Source organism: Lemur catta, chromosome 9 (genome assembly GCF_020740605.2).
Source record: "Lemur catta isolate mLemCat1 chromosome 9, mLemCat1.pri, whole genome shotgun sequence".
In the NCBI taxonomy this organism is placed as follows: Eukaryota; Metazoa; Chordata; class Mammalia; order Primates; family Lemuridae; genus Lemur; species Lemur catta.
Genome location: NC_059136.1, coordinates 80,043,190 through 80,066,923, shown reverse-complemented (window position 1 = coordinate 80,066,923; position 23,734 = coordinate 80,043,190). Strand labels below are relative to the sequence as shown.

At 37.9% G+C, this 23,734-nt stretch overlaps 1 protein-coding gene across 3 annotated transcripts in view; it reads left to right on the top strand.

Moving 5' to 3' along the window:
• The window catches only part of TERF1 (telomeric repeat binding factor 1), a 41,800-nt gene extending 29,568 nt beyond the window's left edge, over positions 1-12,232 (top strand). For 2 of the 3 annotated variants that reach the window (XM_045560639.1, XM_045560638.1), the window contains 2 exons: positions 2,053-2,156; positions 11,010-12,232. In XM_045560639.1, the coding sequence (XP_045416595.1) occupies positions 2,053-2,156; positions 11,010-11,186 (281 nt within the window). In that variant the 3' untranslated portion in view covers positions 11,187-12,232. Of the gene's footprint in view, positions 1-2,052; positions 2,157-11,009 lie in introns of those variants that run through there. The other variant, XM_045560641.1, reaches the window with a different exon arrangement.
• The last annotated feature ends 11,502 nt before the right edge of the window (positions 12,233-23,734 follow it).

Sequence of the window (23,734 nt, the reverse complement as noted above, 5' to 3'; positions counted from 1 at the left end):
CAGTAAACCTGCTGCCGTTCCACAGGTGCCAAAGGTAGACCACAAGACTTAATGACTCAGTGTAAGACAGTTTATTACAGCATAACAAACAGCATGGCATTGGTATGGTTGTGCTGGTTCCCCTACCCTAGGTTCCTTGGGCAATAAAATGGGCCCAGATAGATGCTTTAAAGACAGCTGAGGAACTCAGAGCCAAGGACCTAGCACGTCCTGAGTAAGCTGCAGAACATTGTGGCACAGAGCAACCAAGTCACTGCCATCCCCTAGGAGAGAGTAGGTCCGTGGTTATGCTGTGGTTTCCTTGACCTACTTAGTTGCCTGACTAGCTGTAGAAACTACACTCACTGCACAGTATCAGGAGATGAATAAGCCTGGTACATTCAGCAAGGTGGCCATGACGAATAAGCTCTCCTAATGTGGAATTTTAGAATAATCTTAAGTTATACAAAAAACCCTGTTGAAATTTTTATTTGAAATTGCATTGTAACTACATCATTTTGGAGAGAACTTGACAGTATCATATTAAGTCTTTCTATGCATGGACAAAGTATATTTCTCTAACATATTTTTATATATATAGCCATCCCTTCATGTCCATGGGATGGATATATACAGTTGTCAGTATACATGGGGTATTGGTTTTAGGACCCCTGTGGACACCACAATTTCGCCTAAGCTCAAGTCCCTTATATATTAATAAAATGGCATAGTATTTGCAAATTACCTATGCACATCCCTCCATATACTGTTTTTTTTTTTCTTTTTTGAGACAGGGTTATAACTCTCTTTCCCTGTCTAGAGTGCAGTGTCGTCATCATAGCTCACTGCAACCTCAAACTCCTGGGCTCAAGTGATCCTTCTACCTCAGCCTCCTTAGTAGCTGGGACTACAGATACATCCCACCATGCCTGGCTAATATTTCTACTTTTTATAGAAACGGAGTCTCGTTTTTGCTTAGGCTGGTCTTGAACTCCTGGCCTCAAGCAATCTTGCCTTGGCCTCCCAGAGTGCTAGAATTATAGGTGTAATCCACCACACCTTGCCCCCATACACTTTAAATCATCTCAAGATTACTTATAGTCCCTAATATAATGTAAATGCTATAAAAGTAGTTGTTACACTCTATTTTTTAATTTGTATTATTTTTATTGTCATATTTTTAATTTTGTTTCCCAAATATGTTGACCTGCAGTTGGTTGAATCCAGAGGTGGAATCCATAGATAAAGAACCTAACAACACAGAGGGCTGACTATATATATATATATATATATATATATATATATATATATATATATATATAAGAAGTTTACATTTGTAAGAATTTTTATAAGTTTCTTATAACATGTTTTATATATTATAGTGAAGCTTTATAATTTACATATAGATCTGACACCACTTTTGCTAGTTATCTCAAAGAATGTCATGTTTTTGTTGCTATTGTAAATAGTATCTTTCAATTGTTTTAATTAAATATTTTAACTGTTTTGCTGCTAATGTATAAAAATCCGATTGCTTTTTTGTGTATTGATCTTATATTCAACCATTTTAATTATATTTGAGATTCTTTTAGGTTTTCTAGCTTAACAATTGTCTTTCAATAATTACGGTTCTATTTCTTTTCAGTTATATTAATATATACATTTCTTATCTTACCAAATTGACTATGAATAAGAAAGAAGAATTGAAGAAAGGGTTATACTTATTATATTGTGTCAAGTACTCCTTAAATATTATCTTAAGAAAATTTAACAACGATCCTATATGATAAATATTTTTCCTTTCTGTAACAGATGATGAAAAAATAGGCTCAGGGAGGTAAGATGACTTGTTTAAAGACATGATAAGAGTCAAGACTCAAACCACTCCCCCTCTGATTTTCAAAGATTGATCTTTGCGCTATACTGTGCTGCTTCCAGATTTGAAGGAAAAATTTAAACATGTAGACTTCTTTTTCTTAGAAAAAATAAATAGGAATTTCATGATAATCTTTAAAAATAATTTCTACTTTTCCTTTTATGTGAAACAAGTTTTGATAATGTTACTTCTTTCAGATGGAAGAATGATAAAAGAGAGAAGAGCCACTGAAAGCATGAGAATACATGTTTCAAAGAATCAAGCAGAAACTCCTAAGAAACAGCGATCTAGGAAAAAACAGGTATTTGTTCTTTATTGTATTTGAATAATACTGTGGACATTAAAGTTTGACTTGAATAATTGTTATTTCACATTATTTTCGTTCAACCCTAAAAAGTCTTGAATATAAAATATTTTCTCTCTGCCATCTTTGATATTGCTGTCTTAGATTAATTGATTAATCAGCCTATTCAGTATTCCAAGAAAATACCCACATTTCTAAAATAGTCTTAAGTTGGGTATTGATACTGACAACTATTTAAAATTACTATTATACCATCATAAATAAAGTCAGTTCATCAGAGGTAAGGTGGGACTTAAATCCAAATCATAAGCTTTTATATTTAAATCTTTCTAACAAGGATCCCATTTAAATAAGATTCTTCTGTACTTCAATCATAAAATTTTATCAAGGAAAGTCAGTTTTAGCTTAATTCATTTATTTCCCCTCTCAGTAAGTGTAGTCCTGTGTCATCTGTCCAGAGTCTGAAACCATTATTTCATTTTTATCTGATTTTCTCATTGTTTACAGCAGGTAGATAAATCTGGTCCATATTATTCTATTGTGGCCAGAACTTTTTTTAAATTTAAGGTGGGTTTTTTGTTATTTTTTGTTTGTTTTTTAAAGAGACAAGGTCTTGCTCTTTCACCCAGGCTGGAATGTGGAGTACAGTGGCACGATCATAGCTTACTATAACCTTAAACTCCTGGGCTCAAGTGATCCTCCTGGCTCAGCCTCCAAAGTAGCTAGGACTAATTTTTAAATTTTTTGTAGAAATGGTGTCTTGCTGTGTTGCCCAGGCTGGTCTTGAGCTTCTGGCCTCAACCCATCCTCCTGCCTCAGCTTCCAAAATGCTGGGATTACAGGCATGAGCCATTGTGCCCAAACATTTTTTTTTTTTTTAATAACAAGCAAATTTGCAAATAGCTCATATTGAGGTGTTGCAGCTAGGGTCAAGTTGCAGCCTATTAAGGATATCTCCTGTGACTCAAGTTTAAGGTTATTTGGGGCTTTATTTCTCCCCCGATGAACATAGCAAGCAACTCCTACTTTTGATTTGCTTCCTGCAAATATTACTTGTCTGTGTGATATGTTTTTTAGTCTTTTTTATTTTTTGTTTTTTTTCTTCTTTTTCTTTTCTTTTCTTTTTTTTTTTTTTTAGAGATGGGGTCTCACTGTTGCTCAGGCTGGTCTTGAGCTCCTGAGCTTAAGCGATCCTCCTGCCTTAGCCTCCCAGATTGCTAGGATTACAAGCATGAGCCACCATGCCTGGCCTCCTTTTTTAGTCTTAGTTTAGTCTTAGTCCCACCATTTCTGCCCCTTGGAGCTATAGTAGGTTGAGAGAGAGTTCCTGCTGTTGCAGACCAGAAATTTAGGGTGTGCATCTCAGGGTGTGTTCTTACTTTGGGAAAGTATACACCTCAGGCTTTCTGAGATCTGTAGGCAAAATGCCTATGCCCCTGCTTCCTGACATATCCTTTTTCAATTGGCACTGATTATGTTCCCCTTCCACCTATATTATGGTTCAGGTTATAGATGTCTCCTACTTTTTTCAGAGTTTGGGATTTTCTTTCTTTCCTTGTGGTTCTTGGCTGAATTCTCAAACGAGAAGGGGGAAATGCCAACATTATGCTACCATGTGCAACTATAAGTCATACATATTTTTTGTGCTTGATTTTTTTGCAGTTTGAATATGATGTATGTAAATGTAGATTTTTTGATTTTTATCCTGCTTGGTGTTTTATGAACTTTCTGGATCTGTGGTTTGGTGTCTGTCTTTAATTTTGGAAAATTCTCAGCCGTACTTCAAATCTTCTATTCCTTCCTTCCTTCTTCTGGTGTTCCCATTATATTTCCAACATGTTATACCTTTTGTTATTGTCCTATAGTTCTTACATGTTCTTTTCTTTATTTTTTTAGTCTTTTTTGTTTTTTGTTTTTTGTTTTTTGAGACAGAGTCTCACTCTGTCGCCCTGGGTAGAATGCAGTGCAGTGCAGTGGTGTCATCATAGCTTACTGCAACCTCAAATTCCTGGGCTCAAGTGATCCTCCTGCCTCAGCCTCCCAAGTTGCTGGGACTACAGACGCGTGCCACCATGCCTGGCTAATTTTTAGTAGAGACAGGGTCTCACTCTTGCTCAAGCTGGTCTTGAACTCCTGAGCTCAAGCAGTCTTCCCAGCTCGGCCTCGCAGAGTGCTAGGATTACAGGCATGCACCACCGCGCCTGCCTCATTCTTTTTTGCTTTGCTTTGCAGTTTGGGAAGTTTCTATTAACATATCTTTAAGCTCACTGATTTTTTTCCTCAGCTGTGTCTCGTCATGAGCCCATCAAAGGCATTGTTCATTTCTGTTACTATTTTGTAGATTTCTACCCTTTCCTTTTGATTTTTTCCATAGACTTTTTGTCCCTACTTATATTTACCCATCTGCTCTTTCCTATTGTCCACATTTTCCATTAGAGCCCTTGGCATATTAATTAGTCATTTTAAATTCCAAGTCTGACAATTCCAAAACCTCTACTGTATCTTAGTGTAGTTTTTGATGCTTGCTTTGTCCCTTCTGTTTTTTGCCTTTTAGCATGCTCATAATTTTTTTTGTTGATAGCTGGAGATAATGTATCAAGTAAAAGGAACTGAGGTAAATGGGCCTTTAGCATGAGGTTTTATCTTTATTTGGCTAGGAGTTAGGCTGTGTTTATTATTTGCTATAGTTGTAGGTATCACAGGCTAAAAGTTCCTCTCCTGTCCTTGTTTTTGTCTCTCTTGTTGTCTTGAGTTTCCCCAGAGACTGCTTCTTAGTAAGGGTCCAAGGTACCTCTTTCAGATGCAACTCCCAGGATCCTGACTGATGTGGTGGTAAGGTAGGGGGAAGGGAAGCATTCTATAGTCCTTTGTATAAGTCTCATTCTTTTAGTGAGCCTGTGTCCTGGGCTGTGATGTTTGTAAGTACTTCTCAGTCTACTGCCCCCACTACCACCACCCCTTGGGTGAGACAGGAAGGCTAGAGGGGAATGGAATTGGGTATTTCCACAGGTCATTTAGGCTCTTGTAAAGCTCCAGGGTTATCTTCTGGCAAAATTAGTTTCTCTTGAAGGCAGGCTTTTGCTAAGGAGAACAGAATGTTCTGGGAGTATTTTGAAATGGGGAGTATTTCAAAATGGCTACTTTTCTCCTCCCCCTGTTGGAAACAGGAAGGGATTTTTGTCTAATCTTCCCCCTGAGACCTCGTGGGGCTCCTGGAGGTAAAACTCAGAAAAGTGGCCAGGCATGGTGGCTCACACCTGTAATCTCAGCACTTTGGGAGGCTGAGATGGGAGGATCACTTGAGGCCAGGAGTTTGAGAACAGCCTGGGCAATATTGCGAGACCCCATCTCTACAAAAAATAAAAAAATTAGCCAGGTGTGGTGGTGTGCATTTGTAATCCTAGCTACTCTGAAGGCTGAAGCAAGAGGATCTCTTGAGCCCAGAAGGTTGAGGTTACAATGAGTTGTCATGCCACTGCATTCCAGCCTGGGTGCCCGAGTGAGACCCTATCTCACACACACACACAAAAAAGACCTCAGAAAAGTGTGTGGGCCTTGTTAAGACTGGGCCCCTGGAGTTTTTAACTCTTAAGTTCATCCATACTTAGCCTCCATCAGTTCATCAGTCCCAGTTAATTTCTCCTACCATTACTGTGGCTGTAGCTGCAAGCTTCTGCTCTTAGTAATTCCTGTGATTCTGTGTAACTGCCTGTTTCTCTAGTGTTTAGGGCAACAGTTTGCCTTGTGACATTAATTCACTAATGGATCTAAGAAGAGTTACTGATTTTCAGTTTGTTCAGCTGTTTTCTTGTGGAGACTGGAGTGATTTTCAAACTCTTCACATGCCACACTAGAAACCAGAAGTCTGCCTCATACATACAATTGATCTTTCCCTGTAGTTCTTCTGGCAACAACTCCAAGTGAGATTGTATATGTTACTTATAGATACATAGCAAAAAAACAGTTTTTCTCTCTTTTTTCTTTTCTATTAAAAACAAAATGTAGGGTATCGACCACATAATCTGTAGTATAGGTGATATCATCTATCACTTTCCATGCCAAAAAAGAATTCTCTGGCTATCACAAGTATCTGGTTTTATTTTTGATTTTCCATGGTTGGCTTTTTGTTGGAATACTTGTTTAGAAGATGAGCGACAGACTTTATTTTATTTTGTATTAAGGCCTTTGTTTCTTTAAAAATTTTTTTATTGCCGTAGTCCATGTCTAAATAGACAGTTTTCTCTTTGCCACATTTGTATGTTAGACAAAGGTATTTCTGCCTACCTTATCACAATTTAAAGAAACTTCCTTTATAAATGTCTTCCATTCAAGAAGAAAAGTAAATGCCTTTCAGTGAGGGCTTTTCTTCCATAAAGAGTATATAATGAGAATTGCTATAACAGTATTTTCTTTTGCCATAAATGGTATCATTTTAAAGGCATTATAGAGCATTTTTTTCCCCAAAAAAGTTATTAGACTGGATGTGCAGTTTTCAGATATAAATTATATAAACAAACTCTCTGGCCTTAGGAAAGAAAAAGATTGGTACATTTTAACTTGTTATGGGATTTTTGCATCTTTTTAGGCTATTGACATGGCTAGTATTTTATGATTTTTTTATTGATTTGATTTTTTATTTTTCAAGAAAAGCAAAGGAGAAAAGCTAATGGGACAAAGGACATGGGTTTGATGTCCAAGAAATTTATCATCTTAAACTCTTTTTTAGTTGTGTGTCATTATAAATGGAATCTAGTACAATCAGTTAAATGTATAAAATGGAGAAATTAAGAGTTTTAAGCAAAGCAGTATACTTTTGAAATTGTACTGCCCTTATGTTCGCTTTCTGATCTGACACTGACAGGCCAATTGTGTTGCTCATTCAGCTTCATCTAGAGAAAATAAGAGTTGCACCAGTGATTACTATGCCTCTTTAAGCTCTGCACTTTTAAAGATTACAGTGTTAATTATTTGCCATATGATTGCTTATTCCCTATGATGCCTTTTTTTGTGGGGGAGGGGTTTGTTGGTTTTTTTTTTTGTTTTTTTTTTTTGTAGCTGGGACTACAGGCTTGCACCACACCTGGCTAATTTTTTTAGTTTTAGTAGAAATGGGGTCTGGTCATTGCTCAGGCTGGTGTTGAACTCATAAGCTCAACCAATCCTCTGGCCTTGGCCTCCCACAGTGCTAGGATTATAGGTGGGAGCCACCTTACCCAGCCCCATATAATGTTTTTAAGACTCTTTTATAGATGAAATTAAGCAAAGACTGAAAACGTTCGGATCAAACAAAATAATCAAGGCCTAATCAATCATGAAGTAACAATATATCAAGCTAAAGTTGCTCTTTTTCAGTAGAATAAAAAATGAAATACTTAACATTAAACCCTATGGTTGTTCAGTTAATCTCTTCTGAGAAAATTAACAACGTTCCTCTAGATTAGGGGTCAACAAAATTTTTCTACAAAGGGCCAGATTCTGAATATTTTAGTCCTTGTGTGACGTAAACAGTTTCTGTTACCTAGTCATTTTCTTTCTTTTTTTTTTTTTTAAAAATGACTTTTTAAAATGTAAAAATAATCTTTAGCCCCTGGGCTGTAGAAGAACAGCCTTGGGCTAGATTTTGGCAGTAGATTACTGACCTCTGACATAGGTGATCCACTGGAAAACATTGTTTAAACTTACTGTACTCAGGAACCTAAATAGGATTCAAACAGAGAATATTAATTTATTGAGAGAAAGAGGTTTTTGTGTATCATATATCTTGCTTTCTGTTAAAAATAATAGAACTTAGATAAAAGCAAGAAAATAGTGCTGTGTTTGTATGGTATTTGCATAAACCAAAGACTACTTTTTAAAGCTGAATAAATGTGTGACAACTTCTTAAAACAACAGAAATTCTTTTTTTTTTTTTTTTTTTTGAGACAGAGTCTCACTTTGTTGCCCGGGCTAGAGTGAGTGCCGTGGCATCAGCCTAGCTCACAGCAACCTCAGACTCCTGGGCTTAAGCGATCCTACTGCCTCAGCCTCCCGAGTAGCTGGGACTACAGGCATGAGCCACCATGCCCGGCTAATTTTTTTGTATATATATTTTTAGTTGGCCAGATAATTTCTTTCTATTTTTAGTAGAGACGGGGTCTCACTCTTGCTCAGGCTGGTCTCGAACTCCTGACCTCGAGCGATCCACCCGCCTCGGCCTCCCAGAGCTAGGATTACAGGCGTGAGCCACCGCGCCCGGCCAACAACAGAAATTCTTAACTGGGAACCATGGAATTGATAGGCTTTTTAAGGGGAGTCTACGGGGTCTCCAAAATTTTATGTAAAATTTTAAGATAACTACGCTTTTCTGGGGAGTGGATCCATAGATTTCATCACATTTTCAAAGATTTATATGAACCCAAAGATTAATAACTTACTGTTAAAAGTACTTTTAATCAGTCATCCGATACATGCAAAATTTATATCTCTTTTGGTTTTGTGTCAGTTGATAACAAGCAGTGTAGTGAGGCTTTGTAGGAGTGGAGGCTGGGTCAGTCAGTAACAGATGGTCAGTACGAGGATGTCAGTCTTTGTCTAGAGATGAGTAGCCATGCACTCGTAGGCAGTACAGTTGCTGATAGGTGTACCACAGACAAGCAGTAGAAACGCAGGCATAGAAGAGACCAGATATTTTGGGTTCAAGCCACAAGAGCAGAGGAATCAGTTTTAAGGCAGCTGAAACAAACTTCTACAAGGGATTTGGTTATGGTCAGTGCCAGTTTTTATGGAATTAAAGGTCACTTCCAGTTTTATGGAATTAAGTCATACACAAGACAGTTCTTATCTCGTGTTTGTCTTCTTCAGACCACCTTGAATTTCTTCTAATATTGCATCAGACAACTGGATTTTTTTTCTTATAGTAAAATACATATAACATAAAATTTGCCACCTTAATCATTTTTAAATGTAGAGTTTGGTGGCAGTAAACACTTTCATATTGTGCTACCACCACCATCTATCCACAGAACTCTTCATCTTGTAAAACTACATACAACTCTGCAGTTGTAGTTTTATAAGGCAGACAGGGTTTTGCTCTGTCACCCAGGCTAAAGTGCATTGGTGCAGTCATAGCTCACGGTAGCCTCAAACTCTTGGGCTCAAAATGATCCTCCTGCCTCAGCTAATTTTTTAAAATTTTTTTTTAGAGATAGGGTCTATATATGTGCCCAGGCTGTCTCAAGCACCTGGCTTCAAGTGATACTCCTCACTCTCCCAAAGTGCTGGGATTGATTATAGGCATGAGCCACTGTTGCCGGCTTCTACTTTGTATCTCTGTGAATTTGACTCTTCTAGGCACCTCATGTCCGTAACATCATACATTATTTGTCCTTTTCTGTCTAACATATTTTACATAGCATAATGTCCTCAAGATTCATCCCTGTTGCAGTATGTGTCTGAATTTTCTTCCTTTTTAAGGCTGAATAATATTCCATTGTGTGTATATACCACATTTTGTTTATCCATTCCTCCATTGATGGGCACTTGGGTGGCTTCCACATTTTAGCTATTGGGAATGATTCTGGTGTGAACATGGGCATACAGGTATCTCTAAGGCTCTGTTTTCGATTCTGTTGGACATATACCCAGAAGTGGAATTGCTAGATCATATGGTAGTTCTATTTTTAATTTTTTAAGGAATTCTGCCATACTGTTTTCCATAGTGGCCACATCATTTTCATTCCCACCAATAGTGTACACAGGTTCCAATTTTTCTATATCTTTACCAACACTTTTTATCTTCTGTTTTTTTAATAGCAACCATCCAAATGAGTATAAGGTGATGAACTAGAGTTTTAAGGAAAATGTGCAAGTGCACCAGGGAATTTTTCATAGTCTAGACACAGTAAATAATCACTGAGATGGTCAAATCACTCCTTTAGTATGCCAACAGAAGCAATTTTGTTGGTCACCTATAGAAAAATGCCAAGTTATCAGTAATTTTTCTGTATATAGTATTAAATTTGATTTAAAAGAATTTTTAGCCATTTTCTCCCAACATAAAATTGTATGTTTTTTGGCTGGGTGAGGTGGCTTATGCCTGTAATCCTAACACGTTGGAAGGCCAAGGCAAGGGGATCACTTGAGCTCAGGTGTTCAAGACCAGCCTGAGCAAGAGCAAGACCCCATCTCTACTAAAAATAGAGAAATTAGCCAGGCATGGTGGTGTGCGCCTGTAGTTCCAGCTACTTGGGAGTCTGAGGCAGGAGGATCACTTGAGCCCAGGAGTTGGAGGTTGCTGTGAGCTAGGTTTGATGCCATGATACTCTACTCAGGGCAACAGAATGAGACTCTGTCTCAAAAAAAAAAATTGTATGTTTTTAAATAATTTATGTTAGTTATGTTTCTAAAAATCTGTTTTAGAGAAGATTTGAGTTTTATACGTGTATACAATACTTCTCCAACATAGGTAGAACAGGGTTCTCACCGAGTTCATTAATGGAGTACTAAACATTCATATGTTCTATTTGATAGATATGGCGGATTAATAAATACCAATCTATTAACAGTTGAAGAAAAGCATCCAAAGAGACAGTGTGGGCTTAAAGTCAGACAGATTGAGTTGGTGTGTACCTGTCACTTTCTAGCTGTCTGATTTTGGCAAGCTGAGCTTATATAAAATGGACAGTAATAGTAATGACCCTTAAAAATATTATAAATATAAGATCTTATAAAAGTCTAAGAAATGTATGGAGAAATATTCCATCTTTAAGAAACTGTAAGCATTATCTTGATAAAAAACAGTTACATTTATAGTAGGTATGTTCTTCTTAAATAATTGTTTCTATAAATAACTGCTTTACTTTTTATTAAAAGGCATGGCTTTGGGAAGAAGACAAGAATTTGAGATCTGGCGTGAGGAAATATGGAGAGGGAAACTGGTCTAAAATACTATTACATTATAAATTCAACAATCGCACAAGTGTCATGTTAAAAGACAGATGGAGGACTATGAAGAAACTAAAACTGATTTGCTCAGACAGTGAAGACTGAATGTGTTTGTAAAGCTTGATAAAGGGATAGTTAAATATTTTGATCACTGCATTCTGTTTCAAACTTGCTGGTCATTAAATGTGTCTTAACATTTTTGTTTAAAGCATTATAGTATTTTTTCTGTGACAGTCAATATGAGGGTTTGTGCTATAAGAGTCATCATTGTATTCTTTAAGAATCTTTTGATTTTGATAAAATGTATATTTGTTGAACCTTGTCACATGAAATATCCCTATCCTCAAGTCCTGTTCCAATAAAAAAAATTAAAAACTGGTAAGAGAAAAAAATAATATTTGTCTTAATCTGTTCTGTGTCTGTGGGTTGACCTTAACCCTGTAACACACATAAAAATGAATTTTCTAAAAAAAAAAAAAAAAATGAATTTTCTAAATCACTGTATAATAGTCCTTTGATATGAAATAATGACTTGATTTATGGCCTTACTATACCACTTGATTACTAAGATATTTACTAACAGAATGATAAATTTACGAAGTAATGTATAAGTATAGCATACTTAAGTCTTCCTTAATAGTTTATATAGTTTTCCTTTAATAGTTTCGTATAAAGGAAAAAGCTAGAAAATAGTAATACCCATAGGACAAAATTTGTCCTATTAACAAGAAGAGCTTTGTGTCTCATTCAGGAATAATTTGACTTTTGTTTCCAGTGTTAACTTTGACAAAGATGGTGTTGAATAAAGTTTCTTTATAACCTGATGCCATAAATACCAGGTTCTCTGATACCTTCATTTAATGTATCAATATTGGGGCTAAATACTATTCTGTAAATGCTTAAATTGGTATGAACCATGATCATCTTGACATCCACAATAAATAATAAGGTTTTATGTATCTTACGTACTAGACAATTTTGAGTTTTCACCAACATTTTATTTTTTAGATTAAACTAACAATTATTTAGCATTTCCAGTTATATGTTCTTTGTTTAACAAGTGAGTGAAAACATTGAAGTGTTTGCATAAAAACTGAAATGATAGTATTTTGTAATCTCTATTCCATTTCCTATTAAAGTTTTATACATTACTTTTCTCATTGTTCCTGAATTTATGTTGCCCTGTATATATAGTAAACAGAGACATGGATAATTATTATACTGTTTCCTGAGTCTGTCCTGTTACACAACAAGATACTGTTGCTGTGTTTATTGCAGACATTTTGATGATTAGTGCCAAAGCTGGCATCATTAGTCAATATAGACTTGTAAGTCAACTTCCTCATTTCAAAAACATAAATCACCAAAATTTGCAAACATGGCACAGTAGGGAGTTCCAAAGATCTTATCTCTCCAATGAAGCAACTAATAAAGCTGGCAAAAACCTAGAATCAAGTTTTTGGAACTCTGGTATCTAATAAAAACAACCAGGGGAATGCTTAATGAAGGAAGAGGCTATTAAATTTTGGTAAATGGGTTTTGGCGTTCTTACTTGCCCACCTACTGTTTTTCATTAACCGCTTGGCAGCAGCTGTGGCCTGCATTCCTGGTGCAGCCTGATGGTGCCAGAGGGGGCAGTATGTATCTTGTTCTCACAGAAGTAAGTGTAGGTGTGCATTTTAACCTGTCTGTCTGGCAGTTCCTTCAGGTCCACCTCAGAGATTTGCCTTTGTTTTGCCTTCTCTAGACTGGACTATTCTCAAGACCGTACTAACTTCACAAGCAGCGTTTGTCAAAAGCATTAAAAGACACTATCTGCAGGTACCTGGGACCAGGGATAGCAGATGGGGCATGCAGCAAATAGAACAAAAAGCCTGGAAAGGAAGATTGTTAGGGCTCTGAAGAGTTCTCACGTATACTAGGAAGACTGGACATGCACACACATGCCCAGGACTGGACACGTTTTCAGAAAAGACCTAGGCTTGACCTCTGACTGGCCTTTAGGTTCCATATAAGCAGGAGGTGAAGGCTACGGCAGAGTTGTAGGTGAGCTGGCTAAGAACAGATCTGCAAAGGCTGGAAGAATATCTTTTGTTTTGTTCTTTTGGACTTGTGATATTTAAGGAAATGAAGTGAAATGCTGTATGTATTCTTTGCCATCTTTTCTTTCATTCTACATATGTTTGTACAATTCAAATTGTATGTAGTTGTAGTTTATTTCCATACGATAATCCATTATATGATTATATCATTTATTATGTTATTGTTAAGCATTTGAGTTGTAAAAATAAAGTTGTGAAAATAAATGAGAACAGACTATTTATTCTGAGCTTGCTATAGCAAGGGAATCAGCCACAATCTCTTGTATTTGGCAGAGACTCAAAGACAGACATGTTTATAGTGGGAAAACTTTATGATGAATAAAAGACCGGGGGAAGGCTTCAGTCATGCTCTGGTTGGAAGGTGTTGGCATGAGAAAGAGGCTGACCAACTAGGGGCAAGCGTCTTATGTGATTGTTTTGGGGAATATATTTGGCTTTTCCTGATTGATCCCGAATTGGAAGTGCGGACAAAACATTAAAATGTAATGCAGTTGTTGACTAAGTCCTGACCATTCTGAGCGGATCACTGCAGAGATTGTGGCTTGACTTCCAGGACTGGTTGCTGCAGAGGTTGTGGGTCAGGGTTCTATTGTCACATGGGGTCTGCCCATTGTCCGCTTATATATTCAGTCTCCCAGAGTTATTTCCAGTTTCTGGCTGCTAAGCTTTTACATTTTGCATGAAGTGTAACATTAGGAATAATATTAACCATGCATGACAAGTTAGGTATGCATACTGTAATCCCAAGAGCAACCATTTTTAAAAAAATACAGATAAATTAAAATACAGATAGTCAATAGAGAAATTAAAATGGGATACTAAAATTATTCAAATAATCCAAAAACAGAAGGGAAGCAAAAACAAAACCACAGGGACACATAAAAAAAAGAAGATGGTCCATCTAAATCCAACCACATCAAAAACTGCATTAAATGTTAATGTTCTAAGGCAGGGGATAGGCAAACTTTTTCTGTAAAGAGTCACATAGTAAATATTTTAGACTCCGTGGACCATACTCTGTGTACCCTGCCTGGAATTAGCCATAGACAACACATAAACGAGTGAGTATGACTGTTGCAGTCAAACTGTATTTACAAAAACAGCATGCTAGGCTTAGCCTACAGGCTATAGTTTGCTGACCCCTGCTGTTGAGTTGTAGATTTTGTTTCCTTCTGTTAAAATTTGTTGGGCTTCATTCTGGCAGACAATTACTCCTGAATCTGGGAACTTCTTTTATTTCTTTTAGTTTAAAAGTGGGGTGGAACCACTTTTAAACTAAATTAACAGGTTGCTTTTTCACAACCAGCCTGGTAGTGAGAATTCAGGCTGCAAACGCACAGGATAGTTGACTGGCGACGACCTCTTAGTTAAGCCCAAACAATGTTCCCACAGTTCTTGAGGAGAAGGAGGGTTTGGATTAATTTCTGGTTTAATCTTCCCCTATGAATATAGTCTTTCTGTGTCCTCATTTAATTATTCCCACCTCAGTCTGGCGTTGGGCTTTGACTTCTGACCCCTTTGATGAGGAAGAGAGGACAATAAAGGAAGTGTGGAGTGTAAAAGGGCCCCTGTTCCTCCAAGGCTAAGATTCAGACCTCTGCGAAGAGGACCTGCCTAGTGCTGGAGCACAGCCTGTTGGTGGGGAAGAAACTGGCCCGAGGGTGCAGCCGGAGCTGATCTGGAATAGCAACACACCATGCCCAGGCATGTAGGTGGGCGGGAGGTGGCCGGGGGCATAGCGGGAACTCATCCACGTGGCTTCCCAGCTGGATGGCAGTGAGAGAGAGCTGGAACCTGGAGGGAATGGTCTTCCTGTCACCATCACTCCAGAGCCCTCTTTATCAATGAAGCTGAACAGTCACCATGTCAAGATATGTTTACAGAGAGTCCAGCCCGTGTCTGGCTGTCACAAAGCAGGGCAAAGAAAGGTAGATTTGGAGCTGAGAGCCAGCACATAATTGATAACCAGCACATAAGGTGCTTTTAGTTTTTCCAACTTACCTCCTCCCACACTCACACCTCCCCTCATATGTCAAAATACTTTTAATATTAAAGTAAATCTTCATTTAAATCTACCCTGTGTTGAAAGGGCAAAAATAGAAGACAATTTGAGTAAAGAAATGTTATATTTTATATGATCTACAACTCTCAAAGGAGGAGTACTAATTCTTCAGGGTTTTTATGTTATTTACAAGAGATAATTATTTAAAGAGAAAATTATTTTTTCCTTTCTACACGAGTCCTTGAGGAACTCGCATCCATCTTACCCTTGAGAAATTTGTGTAGTGCTTTGCTTTGCATGGAGTATCTCATGTAATTCTTGTAAAGCCCTGATGCATAAGCAGAACAGTGTCATGAATTGCATGTCACAGATGAGGGATCAAGCTTCAGTTATTTTGACTTGCCCAAAATCGACTTGGCAAGGGACAGAACTTTTATTGATTTGGTAATATTCCACAATTAACACTTTTCATTATTCAAGCAGAATTCTCTTCCCCTTTACCCTGTACATGTTGATGTGCTCACTATAAGGAAGCCCAGGTCAGTGATCTCGACCCCAGTGGAGCTCCGCAGCGGCACAGGACAGTAAAATGTACGGGAATTCCTCAAATGCACCTATAATCGAACTGTATTTTTCACTGAAGTGTGTTTTTTCATTATTTCAGAGATGCTCGATCCTCTGTCTGGTGAGTGATCAGTCAGTTGGCAGTGGCATCAGATGGGTTTCCGTCTCACTAATCCCAAGCGTTTCTACCACTACCAAGTGGATAAAACAGCAACAAATTTGATGAGCCGTTATTCAAAGGAATCATGACAAGTAATTTTGAAACAAAAATTATCTCTGGTGTTATAAATTTGGAATTTGGAATAGGAAGGAGGTTGAACATGTGTTAACACTTATTACATCTCAGGGGACTCTGAACTGTGGTTAAGTGCTGCATGTGCACGAAGCACAGCAGGAGCACAGAGGCAAAATGCACCTCTGTCTGGCTTCTCTTGACATCCCTTTTTAAAAGCCCTATCTTGGCTGGGCGCGGTGGCTCACGTCTTTAATCCTAGCACTCTGGGAGGCCAAGGCAGGAGGATCACCTGGGCTCAGGAGTTCGAGACCAGCCTGAGCAAGAGTGAGACCCCGTCTCTACTAAAAATAGAAAGAAAATTATCTGGACAACTAAAAATATATAGCAAAAATTAGCCGGGCATGGTGGCACATGCCTGTAGTCCCAGCTACTCGGGAGGCTGAGGCAGGAGGATCACTTGAGCCCGGGAGTTTGAGGTTGCTGTGAGCTAGGCTGATGCCACAGCACTCTAGCCAGGGCAAAAGAGTGAGACTCTGTCTCAAAAAAAATAAATAAAAAAATAATAATAAAAAAAAAAGGAAGGAATACAGAATGACATTAAATGGAAGAAGGGCTTCTGCTCCTTCCTACTTTTTAGAGGTATCACTCTTAAGAGTTTTTAGTTTCACACGTTCTGGTGGCCCTGCTCATTGTCATTCTAAGTAACATGCTTATGCTGCCATTCGCTGGTCACTGAACCTTGGCTGAAACCTATCACGGGAGCTCCCTGGTGTGGAGATGTAGCGGTTCACTCCCTCTCACTGTGCCCACCTCTCCCCGCCTGCTCCCATGAAGCTTTGTTCAGTTTCATTCTTTTGCTTACTTATCCTTCTGTTTATTTTATTTTATTTTTTTCCCTTGAGACAGGGTCTTGCTCTGACACCCCAGGTAGAGCGGGTAGAGCACAGTGGTGTCATCATAGCTCACTGCAACCTCAAACTCCTGGGCTCAAGCGATCCTCCTGCCTCAGACCCTCGAGTAGCTGGGACTGTAGTCACAATGCCTGGATAATTTTCCTATTTTTTTGTAGAGACGGGATCTCGCTCTTGCTCAAGCTGGGCTCGAACTCCTGAACTCAAGCAATTCTCCTGCCTCAGCCTCCCAGGGTGCTAGGATGACAGGCACGAGCCACTGCGCCCGTCCAAGCTTCTCTTTCTTATGCCACCAAATTTAGAGAGAATTCCTGGGCTCTGCTACACAGAATGAGGAGTCAGGACCCTCCACTCCTCTGCACCTCCCCTCTCCCCAGCTTTCCACTCGCTCTCTCGCTTAGCTATTACTTTTACATTGTTAAGGATTGTGTCGTGTTGGTTGGTTGGTTTTGTTTTGGTTTCACCATTCACAGTTTGTCCATCAATTATGATTATTTTGTGCTTTATGTGAGGGTGGATTCTAAAAAAGTCAGAAGCCTATAAACTTACATTTTGATTATATAGTATATTATTCATTGTAGATCCTAGAAGTGTGATTGACTCAAAAAATGTATCCCTGTATCACAAAATTCATACAACTCAAATAGTGTCAAGGTAATTATATTCCCTCTTTCTCTCCATTCCTCCCCTCAGTAGCTCAGAATCATGCCACATTTTAGCTTGCTTCATATTTTGATCATGCTTTTATTTGCAATTTCTTCCTGAAACCTTTAGGAAAGTAATGCATGTTCATATTTTAAAATTGAAATAGTTCTATATGGCTTAAAATGGAAAATGCTCTTCCCTTCCACCCCCTTTCAATGGTCCCTAAAGGCCACTCTAAGCAACTCTTTGAGCTCTTTTCTCTGGTATTGATTTTTATATTTATTAAAAACATGCTCTTGCTGCTGTTCGTTATTTTTCAGTTTGAGCTATTGTCCTGCTGACCTCCCACTGCGCAGGGTGAGGGGTTGGGTGTCCTGCCTGCTCCCCTTGGCCACACCCCACATGCAAACACACACATTCCACTCACACGCGTGCTTCTCCTTCCCAGTTCTTTCAGCTTATTTATGTCAGTTTTTGGTTAAATCAATAGTCAGTGTTTATATCATTGTAGTTCTGTAACTATTATTTACATCTGAGCTGTGTAGTTTCTATGTACCTGCCACTTATGTGTCTCCAAATTCTCTGACCATATTGAAAATCTCTGAACACATTGGAAGGTGTCAGCCATTCTGTGACTGCATTGTTTCCTGGAGCCGTCCCTCCTTCTGCTCCCAGGTAGTCTAGCGGCTCCCTGGGCCTGCCGCAAGCTGTCACGTTTACACTGCCCTTCATCTGACGCTGGGGATCCCAGTTGTGTCTCCCTGGCTTGTGTTCTCTATTTTTTGACACTCTTGTTTGGTTTACACTCCTATTTAGATAGAGCACCTCCACCTGAACCTTCTCAGAAAAGGCACATAGAATGGAAAATTTTTATATCTTGCATATCTGAAAATATTCTATCTTCCCATTTGATTAATAATTTTACTGGATATAAAATTTTAGTTTGGAAAACATTTTCTTTCTGAATTTCAAAGGCATTGCTCCATTATCTTCTAGCTTCAAATGTTGCTGTAAGTAAATCATCTGATACAATTCTAACTACTGATTCTTTCCACGTGGCTTACTTTTTTCTCTCTGAAAGATTTTATATTCTCCCATCTGATGATCTGGAATTTCATGGTAATGTACCTTGGTGTGAGCCTTTAAAACAAAACAAAACAAAACAAAAAGCTGTTGATCCAGGCACTAAATGGGCTTTGGAGAACTCCCATTATCCAGATTTTGGATCTCTTTGACTGATTCTCTAATTTCCTTATACTTTGTTTCCTAATTTCTGTCTCTCTCTCTTTCTTTTTTTTTTTTTTTTTTGGTATACTTTGTAGGAAAAATGTCAGTAAGCTTTATCTTATAAATTTTCATAGCATTTATATATGACTATCAAATTTTTTAATACCCAAGAGCTTTTAATTCTGTAAATGTTCCTTTTTGGGGGCATCCTGTCAGTCTTCCATGACTGATATCATTTCATCTCTTCTGATCCTGGCATTGTTTATTTCCTCTAAGTTTTGTTATATTTCTTCTTTATTTCTCTTTCATTTTGGTTTCTCTCTTTCTTGTTAGTGGTTTTCCTCCAATGTCTGGTTGTCCTATGCTGTCCATTTATATTTATGAGCGGGAATGAAAAAGCTAATTGAAGCTCTGTGAGCACTGATAGGGCATGTCAAATGCTATGGACTGCATGTTCATGTCCCCCCCAAATTCATATGTTGAAACCCCTATCCCTAGTGTAATGGTATTTGAAAATGGGCCTTTGGGAGGTAATTAGTTCTTGAGGGCAGAGCCCTCACGATGAGATTAATGCCCTTATGAGAAGAGACACGTGCATTCTATCTATCTCACTCTCTTTAGCTCTCCTTTCTCCTCTCTCTTCTCTCTCTCTCTCTCTCTCTCTCTGCTATGTGAGGACAGCAAGAAGACATCTATCTGCAAACCAAGAAAAGAACCCTCACCAGACATCAGATCTTCTGGTGCCTTGATCTTGGACTTTCCAGCCTCCAAAACTATGAGATATAAACATCTGTTGCTTAAGCCACCCAGTCTGTGGTATTTTTATAACAGTAGCGTGAACTAAGATATCAGAGAAAAGGTGTGCCTGTATGGGGATCAGACATAGACCTGGTTCTTTCATTGGGGGACCCTCAACTATCAACACCTATAGTCATTTCTCTTAGATAATCCATTTCCTCTGAGAGGAATCTAACAGACTTTTGTGTGGGGGTGAGGGAGGGAGTGAAGGAGGGTCATAGACATCCCTGGTTGCACCATTCTCGGAGCACATGGAAAAGGGAACTGGGGTCACCAGTCAGAATGGAGACTCAGACTCCATTTTCTGTACTCACGACTGGCATTTCCAATCCGGAGACCCCTCCATAAACCTTCAATGGGGCTGTTGACTTGCCGCAGCATGGGGCAGGGGATCTAAGGCACTAACTTCTTATACCAACAATCAACCATCCTATTAAAGGAAATACCAGGAACCTTTAGTTCCTGACTCTTTCTAGGGAGCTATAAATGACCTTGCTTACTCAAATTCACCCCTGCAAGAGTTTGGCTTTCTTCTCCCTTTTTAGACAGCTTCTGCTTTTCTGGTCCTGAAATTTTATGGTCATCTCTTTTCTGCTTTTTTTCTCTTGACCTCCTTATCATTATGTATGGGTTTTTTTTTTTGGGGGGGGGGAGGCTTTTTAAAATCCTTTTAACTATAAGTTTACTGGGAATTGGGACATAAATATATGTGTTTAATTTGCCATCTTTAACTGAAAAAAAGGTTCCATTTAGGACTTTTTAAAAAGCTTCTGAATCCTCATACCTCTGAAAGTCTGTATGTTGACTTCACACTTTATTAGCCATGGCTGCAATAGAATACTATCTTCACACTCATTTTCCCTCCAAGATTGGAGGCTTGATTCTACTAGACTTTAAGCATCCACTGACACTGAAGAGAAGACTGCTGTCTGCTCATGGGGCTGCCTGTTCCTGTATAGGTAATCTGTTTTCTCTCTCTGAAAGCGTTTATGGTCTTTTCTTTATCCTTGATTTTCAATTTCACAGATTCATCTCTAGGAGTGAGAATTTTTTTATTCGTTTTGTTTGGTGCTCAGTGGGACCTCCCCACCCCAGGAAGAATGGCTCTCTGATTCCACCTTCTTCTTGTTCACAGAAAAAAGTCCCTTTAGTGTGGTTCATCCATCAGTAGATTCTCATTTGCTTTTTATCTTCAAAAAAATTCTTCAAAACCTCTGGGCTGATTCTGTCCACCTCGTTTCTCATGTACGTTGTGGACTTATTCTCGTTTGTGAATCCTGTAACCTCAGTGGGATTTGAGGGAGGAGCGAGGGTAAACGTGTCTCTCTCTGCCACCTTGGCATAGACGTTTCACTTCTCCTTCACGATGCTCATCATGGGATCGCTTGGACCTCACTCAGGATGCCAAGTTCCCCAGGTCTTTCCTTTCTAAGCCAACTTGTGGTCGTTTATATGAACCTTTACTAGAATATTCTTACAGGGCAGAAACCAGTTTTACTGACATCATTTTTTGTGCATACCTAGAAAAGACAGCTAATTAAAATTTTTATGCCAGAAGAGAACCAAACAATTTAAATTATTGTTATTGCTATTTATGCCCAATTATAACACTCTTGAATAAGAACAACCAAAGCAATACTCTGTAATTCTAGTTCACCTTATTCCTCTTTCTACCCTTTTTTTCTTTCCCTTTTTTTTCACTTTTCTCTTCTAAATGGTCATTATCTCTAATTTCTTTCCCCTTCTTTCCTGCTAGGTATATTTATTTTTGTTCAAATTACTTTCCATGTGCACATTTGAAAATCAGTCTGTTAAGTGATTCTAGAGTCTGTAAATCATGATAAAGTGCCTGCAGAAAGGACCCTAAAGCTAAGGTACTCATTAAAACAGAATGCCAAGAGGTCTTAAATACTTTGATCTTTCACTTTGAAAATAAAAAGTTTTGGTTCTTCATTAATCACTTCAATTACATGATTCAGTTCTGAACTGTTTCCTTGAGCTTTGCTAAAATTAATAACAAGCTTTTCAAAATCATTATGGAATAGTTAAGGCTTCCAGCCTATGTCTCAAGAATAGAAATAACAAAAGTATAACTTCAATCTGAAAGTAATTAGTGGCCGTGCACCAAAAATTAAATGCATAAGGTGAAAAACTGATTTTATACAACTTAATTATGTTAAATGTTATAATACACATTGGAACCATAAATGCATCATAGCTTTATTGCCTTTAGTAGTCATTGTAACTATTTCTATCAATTTTGAAGGATTTTTTGTTTTTGGTGAAATTGTCTTTATTCTGTGATCAGTCCAGAAAATTTTGGTTATTTTCTAGTCAAACAAGTAAAGAGCTTTTAAATGTGAACAGTAAGTTTATTTACTGGTATAAAAATTTTAAGTAACATTGAAAATTACCCAGACATACGTTAAAAAAACCTTGCTTTATAAATCTCAGAAATAGCTTTAAAATGTTAATACTGAACTTATAAAGTTGCTAGCCTTGGTGAGACTCAAATTTTCAATATTATTAATTTCCAAAGAATTTAGTTTTCCACAAAACTAACTTTGACAGTTGAGTGAAAACATAGTCAGAAATATTTCTACTCTCAGTATTAATTATCGGAACTTTTCCATGCCTTTTAAGTTTGCTGATGTCATTCTCTCATTACATGACAAGGACCAAGAAATATGTATTTTAGTAAATCACTTGTTAGTGAATACTGTGTCACACAACTGAAACCAAAGGAATTTCATATAGTTTAAATCTCAAGACTCAGTTCTCCAAAGAACATATCCTGAATTTAAAATTTACTTCAAAAATGAAATGGAAGAGTTTTTCCAGCACAGTCTTTGGCATAGTCCAGCTTCTCATGGAAGTGGACTCCTGGATGAGGAGCCCAGACCTGGCTCTGTGGCTGACCCCAAAAGGATTTGTCACCCCAGGTCCCTAAACATGCCACTTTCCCTCTAGTTCATTGGTTTTCCAACCATAAAATAAGGACACTAACATTTCTCTCTCCCTGTGTGAGATCGTAGCATTTATAATGAAATCCTTGCTTTCTACAATCCATACCTCTGCCTTTCACCCCAAGCATTAGAAAATGTTTGCTGTAGATAAAAAGTAGTAAGCTTACATCAACTACATTGAAGTTGGATTCTGAAAGATTATTTTATTCAGCTTCAGGCTTTAAGCCTTGGAAATAATTGTAGATGCAAATGGTGGTAGGATTTTCATAATGAAAACAATTGTTTCATTCATTGGTGCCAAAATTTCTCTTCATGAAAATGACAACATTTAAAGGAACTCCTATTGACCTGGAATGAGCATTTTGATAGTTTTTAATTAGAAAAAGAAAATTTCTTCCATAAAAACAATATTTTTAACATAGTTGGTTTTTCATTACAAAATGCTTACTGAAATTTTAAACAACTTACCCCGTGTAAAATTATTTGTGACAATTTGCTTTAAATTATTATTTCAGATATATTTATGGATTATATGGAAAATATATGTGTGAGAGTGTACCTATGCCTGTAGACTTTTTTTTTTTTTTTTTTTTTTTTAGAGATAAGGTCTTGCTCTGTCACCTAGGCTAGAAGTACAGTGGTGTCATCATAGCTCACTTCAACCTCAAACTACTGGGCTCAAACAATCCTCCTGCCTCAGCTTCTTGAGTAGCTGGGACTACAGGCATGCACCACCATGCCCGGCTAATTTTTAAAATGTTTTTTTAGAGATGGGGTCTTGCTATGTTGCTTAAGCTGATCTTGAACTCCTGGCCTCAAACTATCCTCCCACCTCAGCCTCCCAAAGTGCTTAGGACAACAAGCTTGAGCCACCACACCTGGCCCATAAATCTGTATACATTTTTTAAAGTGAGAACCTTTCAAAGGATTATAGAATAGGAAGAAAGACTGCAAGATTCAAAGCATGGATACTCTTAAATGACAACTTCCTCACCAATAAATGGACCACATTTGCTAAGCATTTCAGTTTAGCAAACAGACATATTCTGTGTCTCATGGGCCATCTGTTGAATGAGAGAACTCCAGATTGAAGATCAAAGACAAAATCACAGGAGCTTTTAGGGTGGGTCTTCAACTTAGTAAAAATAAAAATAAAGGTACAGTGCCCCTTGAGAACTGGGCCCTAAATTTCCTTTCTCTCCT